Raw genomic sequence first — 18,846 nt, forward strand, 5'->3', positions numbered from 1 at the left:
CCAAACCCCCCCCGACAGATCACCCCAAACCCCCCTCTGACCTCCCCACAACCCCCCCCGACAGATCGCCCCAAACCCCCCTCTGACCTTCCCACAACCCACCCCCCCCCCGACAGATCGCCCCAAACCCCCCTCTGGCCTCCCCACAACCCACCCCCCCCGACAGATCGCCCCAAACCCCCCTCTGACCTCCCCACAACCCGCCCCCCCGACAGATCTCCCCAAACCCCCCTCTGACCTCCCCACAACCCCCCCCCCGACAGATCGCCCCAAACCCCCCTCTGACCTCCCCACAACCTGCCCCCTGACAGATCGCCCCAAACCCCCCTCTGACCTCCCCACAACCCGCCCCCCCGACAGATCTCCCCAAACCCCCCTCTGACCTCCCCACAACCTGCCCCCTGACAGATCGCCCCAAACCCCCCTCTGACCTCCCCACAACCCGCCCCCCTGACAGATCGCCCCAAACCCCCCTCTGACCTCCCCACAACCCGCCCCCCCGACAGATCGCCCCAAACCCCCCTCTGGCCTCCCCACAACCCGCCCCCCCGACAGATCGCCCCAAACCCCCCTCTGGCCTCCCCACAACCCGCCCCCCCGACAGATCGCCCCAAACCCCCCTCTGGCCTCCCCACAACCCGCCCCCCCGACAGATCGCCCCAAACCCCCCTCTGACCTCCCCACAACCCGCCCCCCTGACAGATCGCCCCAAACCCCCCTCTGACCTCCCCACAACCTGCCCCCTGACAGATCGCCCCAAACCCCCCTCTGACCTCCCCACAACCCGCGCCCCCTGACAGATCGCCCCAAACCCCCCTCTGACCTCCCCACAACCCGCCCCCCCGACAGATCGCCCCAAACCCCCCTCTGGCCTCCCCACAACCCGCCCCCCCGACAGATCGCCCCAAACCCCCCTCTGGCCTCCCCACAACCCGCCCCCCCGACAGATCGCCCCAAACCCCCCTCTGGCCTCCCCACAACCCGCCCCCCTGACAGATCGCCCCAAACCCCCCTCTGACCTCCCCACAACCTGCCCCCCCGACAGATCGCCCCAAACCCCCCTCTGACCTCCCCACAACCCGCCCCCCCGACAGATCGCCCCAAACCCCCCTCTGACCTCCCCACAACCCGCCCCCCCGACAGATCGCCCCAAACCCCCCTCTGACCTCCCCACAACCCGCCCCCCCGACAGATCGCCCCAAACCCCCCTCTGACCTCCCCACAACCCGCCCCCCCGACAGATCGCCCCAAACCCCCCTCTGACCTCCCCACAACCCGCCCCCCCGACAGATCGCCCCAAACCCCCCTCTGACCTCCCCACAACCCACCCCCCCCGACAGATCGCCCCAAACCCCCCTCTGACCTCCCCACAACCCACCCCCCCCGACAGATCGCCCCAAACCCCTCTCTGGCCTCCCCACAACCCACCCCCCCGACAGATCTCCCCAAACCCCCCTCTGACCTCCCCACAACCTGCCCCCTGACAGATCGCCCCAAACCCCCCTCTGACCTCCCCACAACCTGCCCCCTGACAGATCGCCCCAAACCCCCCTCTGACCTCCCCACAACCCGCCCCCCCGACAGATCTCCCCAAACCCCCCTCTGACCTCCCCACAACCTGCCCCCTGACAGATCGCCCCAAACCCCCCTCTGACCTCCCCACAACCCGCCCCCCCCGACAGATCGCCCCAAACCCCCCTCTGACCTCCCCACAACCCACCCCCCCGACAGATCACCCCAAACCCCCCTCTGACCTCCCCACAACCCGCCCCCCCGACAGATCGCCCCAAACCCCCCTCTGGCCTCCCCACAACCCACCCCCCCGACAGATCTCCCCAAACCCCCCTCTGACCTCCCCACAACCCGCCCCCCCGACAGATCGCCCCAAACCCCCCTCTGGCCTCCCCACAACCCACCCCCCCGACAGATCGCCCCAAACCCCCCTCTGACCTCCCCACAACCCACCCCCCCGACAGATCGCCCTAAACCCCCCTCTGACCTCCCCACAACCCGCCCCCCCCGACAGATCGCCCTAAACCCCCCTCTGACCTCCCCACAACCCGCCCCCCCCCGACAGATCGCCCTAAACCCCCCTCTGACCTCCCCACAACCCGCCCCCCCGACAGATTGCCCCAAACCCCCCTCTGACCTCCCCACAACCTGCCCCCCGACAGGTCCCCACAACTTGCCCCTCTGCTCCCCACAACACGCTCCCTGGCAGATCATCTTAAGCCATCACCCCTCTGGGTCCCTACTGGGTTGCAACACAAAGTATGGGAGAAACTGAGGCACACACATAGCATTTATAAAAAACAGTACAGAAAATTCCCCCTTTGTAACATCTCTTCTCCATCACGACTGAACTAAGCAGGAGCCCTTTAACCAACATCCTGGAGAAGTTTGAACCCACAATTTGTTGGGGAAGAGTCAACATGGTTTTTGTAAAGGGAAATAATTCCTCACCAATCTACTAGAATTCTTTGAGGGGGTGTAACGATGCTGGGGTTTTTCCACCTTTATACAAGATTTGGTGCCACTACAGGGCTTTGGTTGCAACCATGTTCTATGCGGTCCCAGTTCAAATCAATAACGTGACAGGGGGTCAACAAACATGTGGCCCAGGGGGATCCAGTGGATATAGTGACTTAGATTTTCAGAAAGCCTTTGACAAGGTCCCTCCCCAAAGGCTCTTAAGCAAAGTGAGCTGTCCTGGGATAAGAGGGAAGCTCTTCTCATGGGTCCAGGGCCGGCTCCAGGGTTTTTGCCACCCCAAGTCGCAATCGGCGGCAGCTCCACTGCGCCGCTTTCTTCTTCGGCGGCAATTCGGCGGCAGGTCCTTCCCTCCGAGAGGGACTGAGGGACTCGCCACCGAATTGCCACCGAAGAGCCCGACGTGCCGCCCCTTCCCCTTGGCCGCCCCAAGCTCCTGCTTGTTAAGCTGGTGCCTGGAGCTGGCCCTGCACGGGTCAGTAACTGGTTAAAAGACAGGAAACAAAGGGTAGGAATCAATGGTCAGTTTTCAGAATGGAGAGAGGTAAATAGTGGTGTCCCCAGGGGTGTGTACTGGGCCCAGCGCTATTCAACATATTCATAAAGATCTGGAAAAAGGGGGAAACAGTGAGGTGGGAAAGTTTGCAGATGATACTGAAGGACATAAATCCACACCGTGTAGAGGTCAAAGCATAGGGGTTTATTACACACAGGGCTGGCGGAGTGTCACCTGGCTTATTAGGCTCAGAGACACTGTCAATTAATTGATTACAATGAAATATATAGATTTTCCATGGGCGGGGGAAAGTGACGGGGTAGGCAGTTCCACACCCCGGGATAGGGTTTGCAGCAAGACAAGATAGCACAATAGCCAATGGTTAAAAGGTTACACAATGTCTCCGCCCATGGTCTCAAGTTAGCAAATTAACATTTGATTAATACTTTGATAAAATGTTATTAGTATAAAATATATATGTTGAATTCTGATTTGGGGTCCATAGGAATGGAGTAACTCCTTTGATTGTCCGACAGGTACATGTCTAGGGGATAAAGCAAAGAAACAGTGAAAGCATATGAAAATAGAGATTGTCTCCTTTATGTCTTAAGGCAGGGCATTGGTCCCTTGGAAGGGTGCCATATCATTATAGTGACATGTGCCAATATTTCATAAACTCAAGGTTGGATCTGTGGGAAGACTGTTTTCCCTTCAGGAGAAACACAATAGGAACAGGGATCCTTTGTTCAATTTGAAACATTGGATGAAACATAATTATTCAGTTATTGCTTCAACATCTGGCATTTCTACTGACCAAGCAGATCTTAGTAAAGGCAATGTTATTTTGTTTACCCCAGCTTTCTCGTAGCTGATCACTATTAGCTAGGCCTCTGGTCTCCAGACCAAACTCTGGACTTCGGGTCTGAAAAAGAGCTGGCACAATCCATATATACCAGGTTGTTATATAACATGCACATGGATTTTAACCCTTCAATACAAAACTACTCAAGATAGTTCACTCTTTGCAGTCTGCTTTGGAGATACAAAGGGATCTCACTGAGCAACAAAATGGCAGATGAAATTCAATTTCTGATCAATGTAAAGTAATGCACATTGGAAAACATCATCCCAACTAATAAAATGATGGGGTCTAAATTAGCTGTTACCACTCAAGAAAGATCTTGGAATCATTGTGGATAGTTCTCTGAACACATCCACTCAATGTGCAGTGGCAGTCAAAAAGCGAACAGAATGTTGGGAATCATCAAGAAATGGATTGATAATAAGACAGAAAATATCCTATTGCCTCTATATAAATCCATGGTACGCCCACATCTTGAATACTGCGTGCAGATGTGGTCGCCCCATCTCAAAAAAGATATATTGGAATTTTAAAAGTTTCAGAGAAGGGCAACAAAAATGATTCGGGGTCTGGAACGGCTTCCATATGAGGAGAGATTAATAAGACTGGGACTTTTCAGCTTGGAAAAGAGATGACTAAGGGGGGATATGATAGAGGTCTATAAAATCATGACTGGTGTGGAGACAGTAAAGAAGGAAGTGTTATTTACTCCTAGGGGTCACCAAATGAAATGAATAGGCAGCAGGTTTAAAACAAACACAAGGATGTATTTCTTCACCCAACGCACAGCCAGCCTGTGGAACTGGTTGCCAGGGGAGGTTGTGAGGGCCAAAAGTATAACTGGGTTCAGAGAAGAATTAGGTTAGTTCCTGGTGGATCGCTGCCCAGGTGTGTCTGTACCCAGTGTCAGGCTGCCTGGAGCGGCTCACGCCCCGAGTGCCACCCTTAGGGCAGGCTGGCGAAAGCAGGGCAGACCCCCCAGTTGGCGGCATGGCCTACAATTAGAGGTCACTAAGCCAGTAACAAATGCGAACTTCTAGGGCTCTGGCTTATGATGAGATAACTGGCTCTGTGGATGAGGGGAAAGCAGTGGATGTGTTATTCCTTCACTTTAGCAAAGCTTTTGATACGGTCTCCCACAGTATTCTTGCCGCCAAGTTAAAGAAGTATGGGCTGGATGAATAGACTGTAAGGTGGATAGAAAGCTGGCTAGATCATCGGGCTCAACGGGTAGTGATCAATGGCTCCATGTCTAGTTGGCAGCCGGTTTCAAGCGGAGTGCACCAAGGGTCGGTCCTGGGGCCGGTTTTGTTTAATATCTTCATTAATGATCTGGAGGATGGCGTGGACTGCACTCTCAGCAAGTTTGCAGATGACACTAAACTGGGAGGCGTGGTAGATATGCTGGAGGGTAGGGATCGGATACAGAGGGACCTAGACAAATTAGAGGATTGGGCCAAAAAAAACTGATGAGGTTCAACAAGGACAAGTTGGAGTCCTGCACTTAGGACGGAAGAATCTACAGACTAGGGACCGAATGGCTAGGTAGCAATTCTGCAGAAAAGGACCTAGGGGTCACAGTGGACGAGAAGCTGGATATGAGTCAACAGTGTGCCCTTGTTGCCAAGAAGGCTAATGGCATTTTGGGCTGTATAAGTAGGGGCATTGCCAGTAGATCGAGGAACGTGATCATTCCCCTTTATTCAACATTTGTGAGGCCTTATCTGGAGTACTGTGTCCAGTTTTGGGCCCCACGCTACAAGAAGGATGGGGAAAAATTGGAAAGAGTCCAGCGGAGGGCAACAAAAATGATTGGGGGGCTGGAGCACATGACTTATGAGGAGAGGCTGAGGGAACTGGGATTGTTTAGTCTCCAGAAGAGAAGAATGAGGGGGGATTTGATAGCAGCCTTCAACTACCTGAAAGGGGGGTTCCAAAGTGGATGGATCTAGACTGTTCTCAGTGGTACCTGATGACAGAACAAGGAGTAATGGTCTCAAGTTGCAGTGGGGTAGGTCCAGGTTGGATATTAGGAAACACTATTTCACTAGGAGGGTGGTGAAGCACTGGAATGGGTTACCTAGGGAAGTGGTGGAATCTCCTTCCTTGGAGATTTTTAAGGTCCGGCTTGACAAAGCCCTGGCTGGGATGATTTAGTTGGGAATTGGTCCTGCTTTGAGCAGGGGGTTGGACTAGACACCTCCTGAGGTCCCTTCCAACCCTGATATTCTATGATTCTATGATTCAGTCTTCCCGGGGAGTCCCAGCCATGACCCTGGGGCTCTCCATCCCACCAGGCCCCCTGACAAACTGCACTAGTGATCAGAGGTCACCAAAAATCACCCCACATTCAGGTTGTTCCCAGACCTGAGCCAGTCACTTACCGCAGAACAATTGGCCCCCTGGCTCTTACCCCAATGCCAGCGCCTGTAGGCAGTCCTGGAATCAACGAGCGACAGGTTTGTTAACTAAATGGCAGGTTAGAGCCAGCGAGTGAAGAGCTGCAGTGAGCCTCACTTCACAGGGGCATTCAGGGCAGCCCCAGGGGGACTCTGGCTCCAGTTTCATGTCTCTGGCCCCGTGAGGGCAACAAGGTGAAAAATCTTCACGTCCATGATTTTTATTTCCCTCTTCCAGCCTGCAAAGCAGTGGGCCGCGGCTGCTGCACTTCTCCATGGGGGCAGGGGACAATTAAAGCTTTGGCTAATGATGGCCCGCTTGCAGTTTGAGCGCCCTCCCGGGTGGGTCCGTTCCCGTGGCTGGCGTCACATGGTCAGAGCGAACATCGCCAGGGAGAGTAATGCAGGCAGCAACTGCCCAGCGTGTTAGAGAGTGAACCCCACACCTCCTCGTCAGTCTGAACCACACTCACCTACAGGGGACCAGTCTAGGGCGCCAGCTACGAGTTTGTCAGTTCTTAGCTAATGCCTGCAGTCGTGGTATCAGGTCTACCAGCATCGGCCTCCAGCAGTTTTACCCTTCGCTGGGGCCTCTCTCACCCTTGGGCAGGGCAAACCCGTCTGGCCCTCGCCCTGCCCAGGTCTCCCCACACTCAGCCACCACAAGGCTCAGCTCTGCTCTGCTCCCCAGCGAGGCAGGCCAGGCTGGTGTAACGCCGCCGGACCCTGGTTGTCAGTGGGCGGAATTGAACCTGGGACCTCTGGCGCTTAGTGCATGAGCCTCGACTGCATGAACTAAAAGCCAACGGGCTCGTAGCTAAGCCTGCAGAGCAGACTCATTTTATCTCTCTCTAAGGGGTCTCGGTGCCACTAGATGGGACAGAGCACCAGAGTTTTCCCCAGGAATTGAAATTAGGGGGGGTGTTTGAATTTACGGGGAGGGGGAGGTCAGGGCCGACGAGGGGTGAGACCATGAGGGTGAAAGTGGGCTGTATGGCACCATAGTAAAAACTGAAAATGTTTCGCAACCATTTTATTAGATTTAACTCATGTTTTAAAATCATCACACAAATTAAAGTTGGCTACTCAAGCCTTCTATGAAGCACGACATCGACATCCTTCTTGGTTTGTTATAATTTTCCACAACTCTGTTAATGCACTTCTTGAATCCAATGCGTTCATCTTTGGTGGCTTCTCGTCTGTCCGGTACTTCCATTCCTTCAGTTGATATGCTCATCAGTTCAGTCACATGATCAGGCAGACGGTGACTTCTTACAGAACACAAAATTCTATTCAATGATGAAAAAGAACGCTCAGCTGTAGCTGTTGTGACTGGGAGTAGGAAGAGATGAATTCCTACTTCTTTCAGCCCAGGAAATGTAGCACAAAGATCGGGTTGAACCACTAGTGATGATAAAAAGAAGTTGAAGTCAAATCTTCATTCATTCGTCGTATGATATTCCACTCTGTGTTCAAATTCTCTATTCTGTCCTGAGCACATGGCAGTCCCATTGCTGGTAGTGCCTCACTCCACCCAACTGTCGGTGTTTTATAGGACAGGGATCTGTAAGAGCTACGTAGAGGTTGAGTAGAATCTAGAAGTCGCTGCTGTAGATTTTTAAGAATCAAGTCTGTACTTTTTCAGTTGTCTTAACAAACACTTCTTGTCTTCTTCACTTAAGGATTCAATATAAATGCCTCCATTAGTCAACTTCGGGACTGAAGTCTTCGCTTCTTCCAGTGCTGTTTCAATGGGTAGCTCTCTGATTGATCCAAATGTAGCCTCTATTGCTGGACAGAGATCTACTACTGTTGTAGCAGATGCCTGGATGGCATTGTTTAATGACCCAAGTGGTTTCAACAGTAGACTTACAAGAGAGAGAATGGCACCTAAGATAGTCTTCTCTGAATGTAGTAGTAGCAAAAGGAATCCACCAGCCTCACTACTTAGATCCATCCCATCTTGGTAGATACTTTCCAAAGCCAGTAATAACGGCTGGAGTAATTTTAAGACAACAGCCAAGGATCGCTCATGAGAAAGCCAGCGGGTTTTCCCAGGTTGGACTAATTTGAACTTCAGTCCCAGGGTATCTTCTGTATTTTCCAAGATATTCAGTCTTTTTGGACTCTTGCTGAAAAAAATAATATAATGAAGTCATTAAGTTTATAACTTTTTAAATGTCTTTTGAAGTCTGCAGCTCGTACTAGGGCTAGTTGGAGTAGATGGCCTCTGCAGCGTGTATAGGAGAGATTAGGGTTACACTTTTCTCTGAGCAAAGCCAGTGGTGAGCTGGAGCCGGTTTGCACTGGTTCACAAGAACCGGTTGCTAAAATTAGACGCCGGTAGAGAACCAGCTGTTAAAGGGCCGGGCAGGGGGGCAAACAACTCAGGTCCGCGGGACCCATCCGGCCCGCAGGACCGTCCTGTCCCCCACCTGTGCTCCCAGGAGTCCCAGCTGGGACTTCCCCTGGCCCCCCCCCGCTTCCTCCCCCCGGAGCCACAGAGTGCCGAGCCGCCGGCAGCTCAGCTCCCCAGACCTGTCACTTTGAGCAGCTGCCAGCAAGGTAAGGGGGTGGGGCTGCGAGCTCCAGGGCCGCCCAGGGGGGGGCAAGTGGGGCAATTTGTCCCGGGCCCCACAGGGGCCCCCACGAGAATCTGAGGCTCCCCCCTGGCCTCACCTCTGCCTTCCCCCCCTACCCAACCCCTCCCATTCCCCATCCCCTGACCGCCCCCCAGAACCTCTGCCCCATCCAACTCCCCTCCCCCACTCCCTGTCCCCGGGACTCCCTGCCCCTTATCCAACCCCCCCGGCCCCGGCCTCTTACCAATCCGCTTACCCCGCGTGGTAAGGGGGCGGGGCTGCGAGCTCCGGGCCGAGCGGCAGGAGCTCAGGTCCCGCTAGAGCCACCACGCCGCTGCAGCGCTGTCCAGGGCAGCTCCTGGACACCATGTGCTGAGCTCCGGGAGAGGGGGATGTGACGAACTGGGACTGTTCTTACTGTGGTCTGTGAATGCTGACAGGGGAGTGTGACTAGGATGGTCTGCATCGGGGGATGGGAGCCGGCCCAAGGGAACATACCTGAGCTTGTAACATGAGAACCCAGGAGGGGGTTGGAGGTCAGATGACTCCGGGGCCCGGGAAACTGAACAAAGGCTGTGGGAGGGGTCGCTGAGGGCAGAGTGCTGGAAGCAGGCTGGAAGGAGGCTAGAGAGATGGCTGGGAGGCAGAGATGGCTCTGACCCCCCAAGGGGGGTGGGCTGGCATGCCCTGGGACCCCAAGCTGGACCTAACTGAGGGGGGCCCTGTTGTCTGTGCCTGCAAGACCTGTCTTGGACTGTATTCCTGTCATCCAAATAAACCTTCTGCTTTACTGGCTGGCTGAGAGTCATGGTGAATCGCAGGAAGCCGGGGGTGCAGGGCCCTGAGTCCCCCAATACTCCGTGACAACTGGTGGCAGCGGTGGGATCTACTGCACCCCGTGGACGGCGCTTCCTGCAGTAAGTGACTGGGGAGCAGTAAAACGAAGGGGGATTGACGGGGACCAGGCCTGCTGAAGAGTGGGAGAGAGACGGTTATTACCCCTGGGAGTGTGTGACCAGCGAGAAGGACTTTTGCAGTAACAGGGTCCCCCGGGGGGATCGCAGCGAGTGGTCCCAGGGGCGGAGGAGTCTGCAGCTCGACCCTGGCAGAGAGGTGGTGACCTCGAGAAGGGCTGGCACACTAGGGGTCCCCCTGGGAACTGTGGGGAGCTGTGAGCACACAGGCCGGTGAGTGGCCAGCAGGAAGATGTATGCCAAGCGGCTTAAGAGCGACCTGGTGGAGCTGTGCAAGCAGAGGCAGCTGCGCATTGGGAGGCTCACCAAAGAACAGCTCATTGCCCAGCTAGAGGCGGAAGATCGCGCGAATGAACCGATCCCTGTGTCTCAGGGAAGCAGCCTGGCAAATGCAGCGCAGGCACCAGTGTCTGTCCCAGCTGGGAGTGGTCAGCCGGCTGCTGAGGGCTTCCCGAGACCCCTCCTTCCTATGCCTAGGGGAAGGGTGGGGAGGAGCCCAGCAAATACCGAAGGCGCCGTGGCCCCCCCGGCCAGCAGGGGACCCTCCCGGCGAAGCTCGCCGGCCAGCAGAGGATCCTCCCGGCGACGTTCGGCATCCGGGGAGCGGAATTGGCTGGAATGGGAGAAAGAGCTAAAACTGAGAGAGCTGGAGGATCGTGAACAACAGAGACAGCATGAAGAGAGACAGCGTCAGCATGAACGGGAGGAGAAAGAGAGACAGAGACAGGAGAATGAGAGACAGCATCAGCGTGAACTGGAACTGGTGAGATTGAAGGGCAGTGAACCCCCGGCTGCGGTGAGTGATGGGGGACCCAGGACTGCACGGAGCTTTGATAAGTGCATCATGGCCCCATACAAGGAGGGGGAGGACATGGATGACTTCCTGGAGGCCTTTGAGACGGCCTGCGAGCTGCACCGGGTTGATCCCGCGGACAGACTCCGGGTCCTTACCCCCTTACTGGACCCCAAATCCGTGGCATTGTACCGCCAACTGGGAGAGGCAGAGAAAGGGGACTACGAACTATTCAAAAGGGCCCTGCTACGTGAGTTTGGGCTGACTCCTGAGATGTACCGGGGAAGGTTCCGGAGTCAAGATAAAACCCCTGAGATCTCATATCTGCAACTAGCCGTCCGCATGGAAAGATACGCCAGCAAGTGGGCTGGTGGGGCCCAGACGAAGGAGGACCTGATTAAACTGCTGGTACTGGAGCAACTGTATGAGCGGTGCCCATCCGACCTGAGGCTGTGGTTGGTGGACAGAAAGCCAGAGAACCCGCGACACGCCGGGCAGCTGGCTGATGAGTTTGTAAAGAGCCGGTCAGGGGGTGGCAGGGAGGAGCCCCAAAGGAACAGGCCCGCCGCGATGCAGAGAGAGAGTTACCCTGGGACCTCCCAAAGGGGGAATATGGGGAATCCCCTCCCACGGGGAATGCCCAGCATCAGGGACAACCGACCGGCTCGAGGGGACCCACAGGACATGAGCTGCTATTACTGCGGCCGAAGAGGCCACGTTCGGGCCCAGTGCCCCAAGCTCAAGGACAGACTGAGCAGACCGAACCCGCATAGGGTTAACTTGGTAGAGGCCCAGACGGACGAGGGGCAGGCTTCTCACGCAAGAGGGGCTGGCAGCTTATCAACTGCTCAAGAGAGAGAAGGGCCCCAGGCCAGCTCCTCTAGGGGGCTGGATGCCCCAGACTCAGGGTTTTTGGTTTATACGGTGGGCGCGGGGCTGTCCCTCCGGAGAGAGTACCTTGTTCCCCTGGAGGTGGATGGGAGGAAGGTCAATGGATACTGGGATACGGGCGCAGAGGTGACGCTGGCCCGGCCCGAGGTGGTGGCCCCAGATCAGGTGGTACCCAACTCCTACCTGACCCTGACGGGGGTGGGCGGAACACCAGTCAAAGTGCCCGTGGCAAGGGTACACCTGAAGTGGGGGGCCAAGGAGGGCCCCAAGGATGTGGGGGTACACCCGTATTTGCCCACTGAGGTATTGATGGGGGGGGACCTGGAGAACTGGCCAAGCAACCCCCAAAAGGCACTGGTTGTGACCCGCAGTCAGAGCCGGCGAGGGGCCCTGCGCCCTGGCCTTGGGGGGGGTGCCTTGCCTGAGGCGCAGGACCCTAACCTGGTGGGGAGGGAACGCCCAGGGACGCGGCTCAGGGAGGCTGCAGCTTCGGACCCAGCGGGCGAGAAAGAGCAGGTGGCCATCCCTGTCCCAGCTGCTGAGTTCCAGGCCGAGTTACAGAGAGACCCCTCCTTGCGGAAGATAAGGGACCTGGCCGACCTCAATGCGGTACAGACCATGGAACGAGGTGGCCGGAAAAGGTTCCTGTGGGAGAAGGGGTTCCTGTACCGAGAATGGGCTCCCCCAGGGAAAATGGAGTCAGGGGGGATCAGGAGGCAGCTGGTGGTACCCCAGAAGTATCGCCGCCAGCTGCTGTGCCGGGCCCATGACATTCCCCTCTCAGGGCACCAGGGAACCTGGCGTACCCAGCAGAGGCTGCTACGGAGCTTTTACTGGCCTGGGGTCTTTGTTACTGTCCGACAGTACTGCCGATCCTGTGACCCCTGTCAGAGGGGGAGGAAGGCCTGGGACAAGGGGAAACCAGCTTTAGGACCCTTGCCCAGCATAGAGGATCCTTTCCAGAGGGTGGCCAAGGTTAAAAGGGCGGCTCTAAACCAAGAGAGCCCAAAGCACAGACCTCCAGACTGGAGCGCTGGGAAAAGACCACAGCCCAGTTGGAACCCCAGAGGTATGGGGGTGGGAAAAGGGCACAGGCCGCATAAACCTTCCCACCTGCGAACTGCGAGGGCCATCAAGCACCCCCGACCTAAGGGGGCGCGTGGAACGGAAGGGGCCTGGTGTAACTCCCACCAAGGAACTGGAGGGATGCGGGGGCATCCATGGGAACGGGGGTAGGTTCGAACTTCCCCAGGTCACTGGCTAAAGTGACCCTGCTCAGTTCGGTCTCGAAGGGGGGAGAGATGTGACGAACTGGGACTGTTCTTACTGTGGTCTGTGAATGCTGACAGGGGAGTGTGACTAGGATGGTCTGCATCGGGGGATGGGAGCCGGCCCAAGGGAACATACCTGAGCTTGTAACATGAGAACCCAGGAGGGGGTTGGAGGTCAGATGACTCCGGGGCCCGGGAAACTGAACAAAGGCTGTGGGAGGGGTCGCTGAAGGCAGTGTGCTGGAAGGAGGCTAGAGAGATGGCTGGGAGGCAGAGATGGCTCTGACCCCCCAAGGGGGGTGGGCTGGCATGCCCTGGGACCCCAAGCTGGACCTAACTGAGGGGGGCCCTGTTGTCTGTGCCTGCAAGACCTGTCTTGGACTGTATTCCTGTCATCCAAATAAACCTTCTGCTTTACTGGCTGGCTGAGAGTCATGGTGAATCGCAGGAAGCCGGGGGTGCAGGGCCCTGAGTCCCCCAATACTCCGTGACAGGGGAGGCGGGGGTAAGTGGCATGGTAAGGGGCCGGGGCCGGGGCCGGGGGGGTTGGAGAAGGGGCAGGGAGTGCCGGGGACAGGGAGCGGGGGGATGGGGTTGGATGGGGCAGAGGTTCTGGGGGGGCGGTCAGGGGACGGGGAATGGGGGGGAGGGTTGGGTAGGCAGGAGTTCCGGGGGTCTATCGGGGTGCTGGTGGATGGGGTCGGGGCAGTCAGAGGACAGGGAGCAGGGCGAGTTGGATAGGGGGTGGGGTCCTGGGGGGAAGTTAGGGTGGGGGGTCTCGGGAAGGAGTGGTCAGGGGACAAGGAGCGGGGGGGTTGATGGGTTGCGGGTTCTGAGGGGGGCAGTCGGGGGCAGGACATGGGTGGGGGTCGGGTGGGGGGGAATAGGCTGTTTTGGGAGGCGGGTGGGGCTTGTACTCACCGGGCGGTTCCCTACTGGGTCTTGGGGGCGGGTCCTTCACTCGCTCCGGCACTGAAGGACCCGCCGCCACCGCCGTGCCGTCGAAGACCCGGTAGGGAACCGGTTCCTAAGATTTTGGCAGCTCATCACTGAGCAAAGCTTGAACTCCACCATGTCTTCCAGAGAAGTTTGCAGCTCTATCAAGTGGTTTGAGCATTGGCCTGCTAAACCCAGGGTTGTGAGTTCAATCCTTGAGGGGGCCACTTGGGGATCTGGGGCAAAATCAGTACTTGGTCCTGCTAGAGAAGGCAGGGGGCTGGACTCGATGACCTTTCAGGGTCCCTTCCAGCTCTATGAGATAGGTATATCTCCATGTATTAAATGCACAAGCAGCCATCTGTTTGGGCTCCAATTAACTCTTCTAAGATGTGGGTTGTCACAGATAAGCCGATGTATCTTCTATAACTAGAACATCTAGAAATACATCAAGATAACGTACGCAATGAGTTAATACTTGAGGCCCATTTGCATCGGTGCATTCAGCAGCCATGTATGCACATCTTTTGAATGTGGTGAGAGAGTTCTTCACTTTTTCAACTGTTGAGTCTTTCACTGTTGCACCACATGCTTCTAGCCAGTCCGTTGGGTTTCTTGCAGAAAGAGAGTGAGCATTTGCTGGTGTTGTTCGGAACCAGTGTTCAACTTCAGGATGAACAAGTGACAATGCACTTAACATTGGCCTCCAGTTTGTAGTGTGTGGTATCTCTTGCTTAAATAGAAAGTAGGATGCCACAACCATGTTTGTTTGCATGAACTGTGTGGTGTCTCCAGCATTCTTAACAGCCTCATTAACACTCACCGGTGTTGTCCTTGGTCAGAGGAGACTCCGAGTTCAGAGGTGCTTTCACATGAGTTCACCTCCCAGGTGGGGGCAAGAAGGCACTTTGCTCATTCCTCCAGCTGCTCCCTGTTCGCTCTGGCCACTGTTGTTCGTTGTGCCACTGTTCACTCCATCACTCTGTTGCCAATGGCCCTGCACCGTCACCTTCTGCTGCCACCTGCCCCTGTGACCGCTGCGAGTTGGTCTCTTGAGGTTCCACCAGCTCTGTGATTTCACCTGAGCTCTCAGTGGGGGAAGCTCGCTGCTAGTGCAGGCTGGGCCGTCTCTTCCACAGAAACACTGTCCCACAGCAGGTCTAAGCATTTAGACCTGATCATCAGAGAGTTCAGCCGCAGTGGTCACTTAACAGAACAAAAGACTCTCTATGGAGCCTAGTCAGCTCTGTCTTTAAACAGTGGAGAGGGGCAGGTCCCCACCCTCTCTCGATGCCCTCAATCAGCACAGGCTGAGGCCTTGGCTACACTGGCGCTGTACAGCGCTGCAACTTACTGCGCTCAGGGGTGTGAAACACCCCCCCCGAGCGCAGCGAGTGCTGCGCTGTAAAGCACCAATGTAATCGGAGCCTGCAGCGCTGCACGCTCCCTCGCAGCACTGCACGCTATTCCCCTCGGACAGGTGGAGTATTACAGCGCTGCACGCTCGCTCGCAGCGCTGCGAGCTATTCCCCTCGGACAGGTGGAGTATTACAGCGCTGCACGCTCGCTCGCAGCGCTGCGAGCTATTCCCCTCGGACAGGTGGAGTATTACAGCGCTGCACGCTCGCTCGCAGCGCTGCGAGCTATTCCCCTCGGACAGGTGGAGTATTACAGCGCTGCACGCTCGCTCGCAGCGCTGCGAGCTATTCCCCTCGGACAGGTGGAGTATTACAGCGCTGCACGCTCCCTCGCAGCGCTGCGAGCTATTCCCCTCGGACAGGTGGAGTATTACAGCGCTGCACGCTCCCTCGCAGCGCTGCGAGCTATTCCCCTCGGACAGGTGGAGTATTACAGCGCTGCACGCTCCCTCGCAGCGCTGCGAGCTACTCCCCTCGGACAGGTGGAGTATTACAGCGCTGCACGCTCCCTCGCAGCGCTGCGAGCTACTCCCCTCGGACAGGTGGAGTATTACAGCGCTGCACGCTCCCTCGCAGCACTGCACGCTATTCCCCTCGGACAGGTGGAGTATTACAGCGCTGCACGCTCCCTCGCAGCACTGCACGCTACTCCCCTCGGACAGGTGGAGTATTACAGCGCTGCGAGAGAGCTCTCACAGCGCTGGCACCACGACTACGCTCGCAGCGCTGTGAAGTCCCGAGTGTAGCCAAGGCCTAAGTACAGTTCTACTGCCCTTTACTCATACAATAAGAATAACAACATTTCATTCCCCCTCCCACCCCACATTCACGTGATTTGTAACCCAACCCCAGCCAAAATCTATCCCTTGGGCAGCACAGCTCTGTTTGCTGGACACCTAGGTAGATTAGGTGTGAATGTAATACAATCTGGCCCTGAATCCCTTTCCCCCCAGCCCCAGCTCATCACTAGCTGTCAGGGAGCGCTCATTTAGACTTCGCTTACAAATCATCACTTGGCCAACGTCACCGGAATGAATGCACCGGCATCATGCACCGGACTGTAAGGTGGATAGAAAGCTGGCTAGATCGTCGGGCTCAACGGGTAGTGATCAATGGCTCCATGTCTAGTTGGCAGCCGGTTTCAAGTGGAGTGCCCCAAGGGTCGGTCCTGGGGCCGGTTTTGTTTAATATCTTTATTAATGATCTGGAGGATGGTGTGGACTGCACTCTCAGCAAGTTTGCAGATGACACTAAACTAGGAGGCGTGGTAGATACACTAGAGGGTAGGGATCGGATACAGAGGGACCTAGACAAATTAGAGGATTGGGCAGAAAAAAACCTGATGAGGTTCAACAAGGACAAGTGCAGAGTCCTGCACTTAGGACGGAAGAATCCCATGCACTGCTACAGACTAGGGACCGAATGGCTAGGTAGCAGTTCTGCTGAAAAGGACCTAGGGGTCACAGTGGACGAGAAGCTGGATATGAGTCAACAGTGTGCTCTTGTTGCCAAGAAGGCTAACGGCATTTTGGGCTGTATAAGTAGGGGCATTGCCAGCAGATCGAGGAACGTGAGCGTTCCCCTTTATTCAACATTGGTGAGGCCTCATCTGGAATACTGTGTCCAGTTTTGGGCCCCACACTACAAGAAGGATGTGGAAAAATTGGAAAGAGTCCAACGGAGGGCAACAAAAATGATTAGGGGTCTGGAGCACATGACTTATGAGGAGAGGCTGAGAGAACTGGGATTGTTTAGTCTCCAGAAGAGAAGAATGAGGGGGGATTTGATAGCAGCCTTCAACTACCTGAAGGGGGGTTCCAAAGAGGATGGAGCTCGGCTGTTCTCAGTGGTGGCAGATGACAGAACAAGGAGCAATGGTCTCAAGTTGTGGTGGGGGAGGTCCAGGATGGATATCAGGAAAAACTATTTCACTAGGAGGGTGGTGAAACACTGGAATGCGTTACCTAGGGAGGTGGTGGAGTCTCCTTCCTTGGAGGTTTTTAAGGCCCGGCTTGACAAAGCCCTGGCTGGGATGATTTAGCTGGGAATTGGTCCTGCTTTGAGCAGGGGGTTGGACTAGATGACCTCTTGAGGTCCCTTCCAACTCTGCTATTCTATGATTCTATGATCATCATAAAAACAACAGCTGTATCAGGAAGCTCGTCTAGGTTCATACTTTTCAAATCTGTGATACTTTTTCAGATACACGTAGTTTATCATACACCGAATATGCTTTTAAAGTGTGTATTAATGTTTCAAGTTCAATTCATATTTCCGAACAATCACTAAATTGGCAACACTGCATGTAACTAGTTCACAAAACTGGGGGAGGTGTTGGGGAAATTCAGGGGGGTGTAGGGAAATCCCTGCAGAGCACCACACCCAGGAGGTGCGTGGGTTACGCTGCCTCCCTTGGGCACAGCATCCGGCTGAGGTTACACCTGAGCGCGTGGGACTCACAGCTCCCCTGTGGATCTGGGTGTGAGTGGGACAAAGTGAGAATTTTCTGTAATATCTTTATGAACCCTGTGTGTGCCTCAGTTTCCCCTGTGTGTGGCACTGTTCCCCCACAGGTGGGAGCTCTGGGGCAGGCGAAGACACAGGGGTGGATGGTGCCTGGCGGCCTGGGCCCTTAGGGCCCATCTCCATGCAGAGCTTGAGAAGAGAAGGGCAGATCCAATGGCCGGGACGTGGACACCTGGCGACCAGCGACCCAGAGAGACGTGGTCGTCCTGCCTCTCCGCAGGGGGCTGAGCCGCATCCCCCAGCTCGGGAACAAAGGGCTGGGAGGTGCGAGGGGGGATAAGAGCTGGGGGCTGGCAGGAGTCGGGGGCAGGGCTCTCACCTGGAGTCAGACCAAGGAGTGAGACAGAGACAGACAGAGCTTGAACCACGGGGGTCACTGCAGCTGAACTGGGCGCCGACTGCCTGGGCCGGGCTGGGCTGTAACCGTCAGTTCTCTGGGCCGCCCAAGGGGCTGCCTGGGCCGTGTGCCAGGTGACCAATAAACCCGCCTGGTCTGACAGCACTGGGTGAGTGTCCCTGCAGACGCTGGGTGAGGGGCATTGATCCCTGAGGAGAGGACACGTCTCCCCCAGGGTCTGTCCCAGACTCGCTGCCCGGTGCTCCCAGGGGGGTAGGGGGGCTGCAGGCCCAGGGGCCCAGTCTCAGGAGGCGATAAGGCCGCGTGGCTCACCCTGGGGGAACAGTGAGACCCCAGGGGGTCTGGCCCACTGCAGGGCTCCTTCCAGAGACTGTTCTAGAGCCCCGACCCTGTGGATCTGGGTGGGGCCGTTCCTCTGCCCCCTCAGGCCCAGGGGCTGGTTACTGACAGGAAGGTGCCCTGAGCCTACCAGCTTTTCCTTAGCGTCACAAGTGGGGGGAAGGACTCTCCCCCCCGCCCTGCCAGACAGCTACCTACATGTTCCTGGCACCTCCACACCCAGCCATCTGGCTCGGGGTTCAACCCCTGGGCTGGTGCAGGAACCGGGGCGGAGTTTTGTCCTACGGTGACCCAGGCATTCCCCACAAGGACGTCAGAGCTGGTGACCTGGAGAACCCCGACTACCAGCCCCCCGCCCCTGGCTGTGTCTGCCCTGGGCTCTGAGCCATAGGCCGGGTGAATGGCTCCACACCTGGGCCCGTAGCCCCAGTCACAGCCCTTCAACATTCGATGGGGTGGCACCACACAGGGTGTGACAAGGGGCCTCTGTCCCAGACTCTCCCCGCCCCAG

At 56.4% G+C, this 18,846-nt stretch overlaps 1 protein-coding gene across 2 annotated transcripts in view; it reads left to right on the top strand.

Moving 5' to 3' along the window:
- SLC30A3 (solute carrier family 30 member 3) overlaps window positions 1-18,846 on the top strand; it is a 45,394-nt gene that overhangs the window by 17,372 nt on the left and 9,176 nt on the right. The window contains exon 7 of one of the 2 annotated variants that reach the window (XM_065590016.1): window positions 17,686-18,118. The exons of the other annotated variant lie outside the window; for it this stretch is intronic. Coding sequence (XP_065446088.1) covers window positions 17,686-17,918 — 233 coding nt within the window. The 3' untranslated portion in view covers window positions 17,919-18,118. Of the gene's footprint in view, window positions 1-17,685; window positions 18,119-18,846 lie in introns of those variants that run through there. 2 annotated transcript variants of the gene reach the window in all.

Source organism: Chrysemys picta, chromosome 3 (assembly GCF_011386835.1).
Source record: "Chrysemys picta bellii isolate R12L10 chromosome 3, ASM1138683v2, whole genome shotgun sequence".
Classification (NCBI taxonomy): Eukaryota; Metazoa; Chordata; order Testudines; family Emydidae; genus Chrysemys; species Chrysemys picta.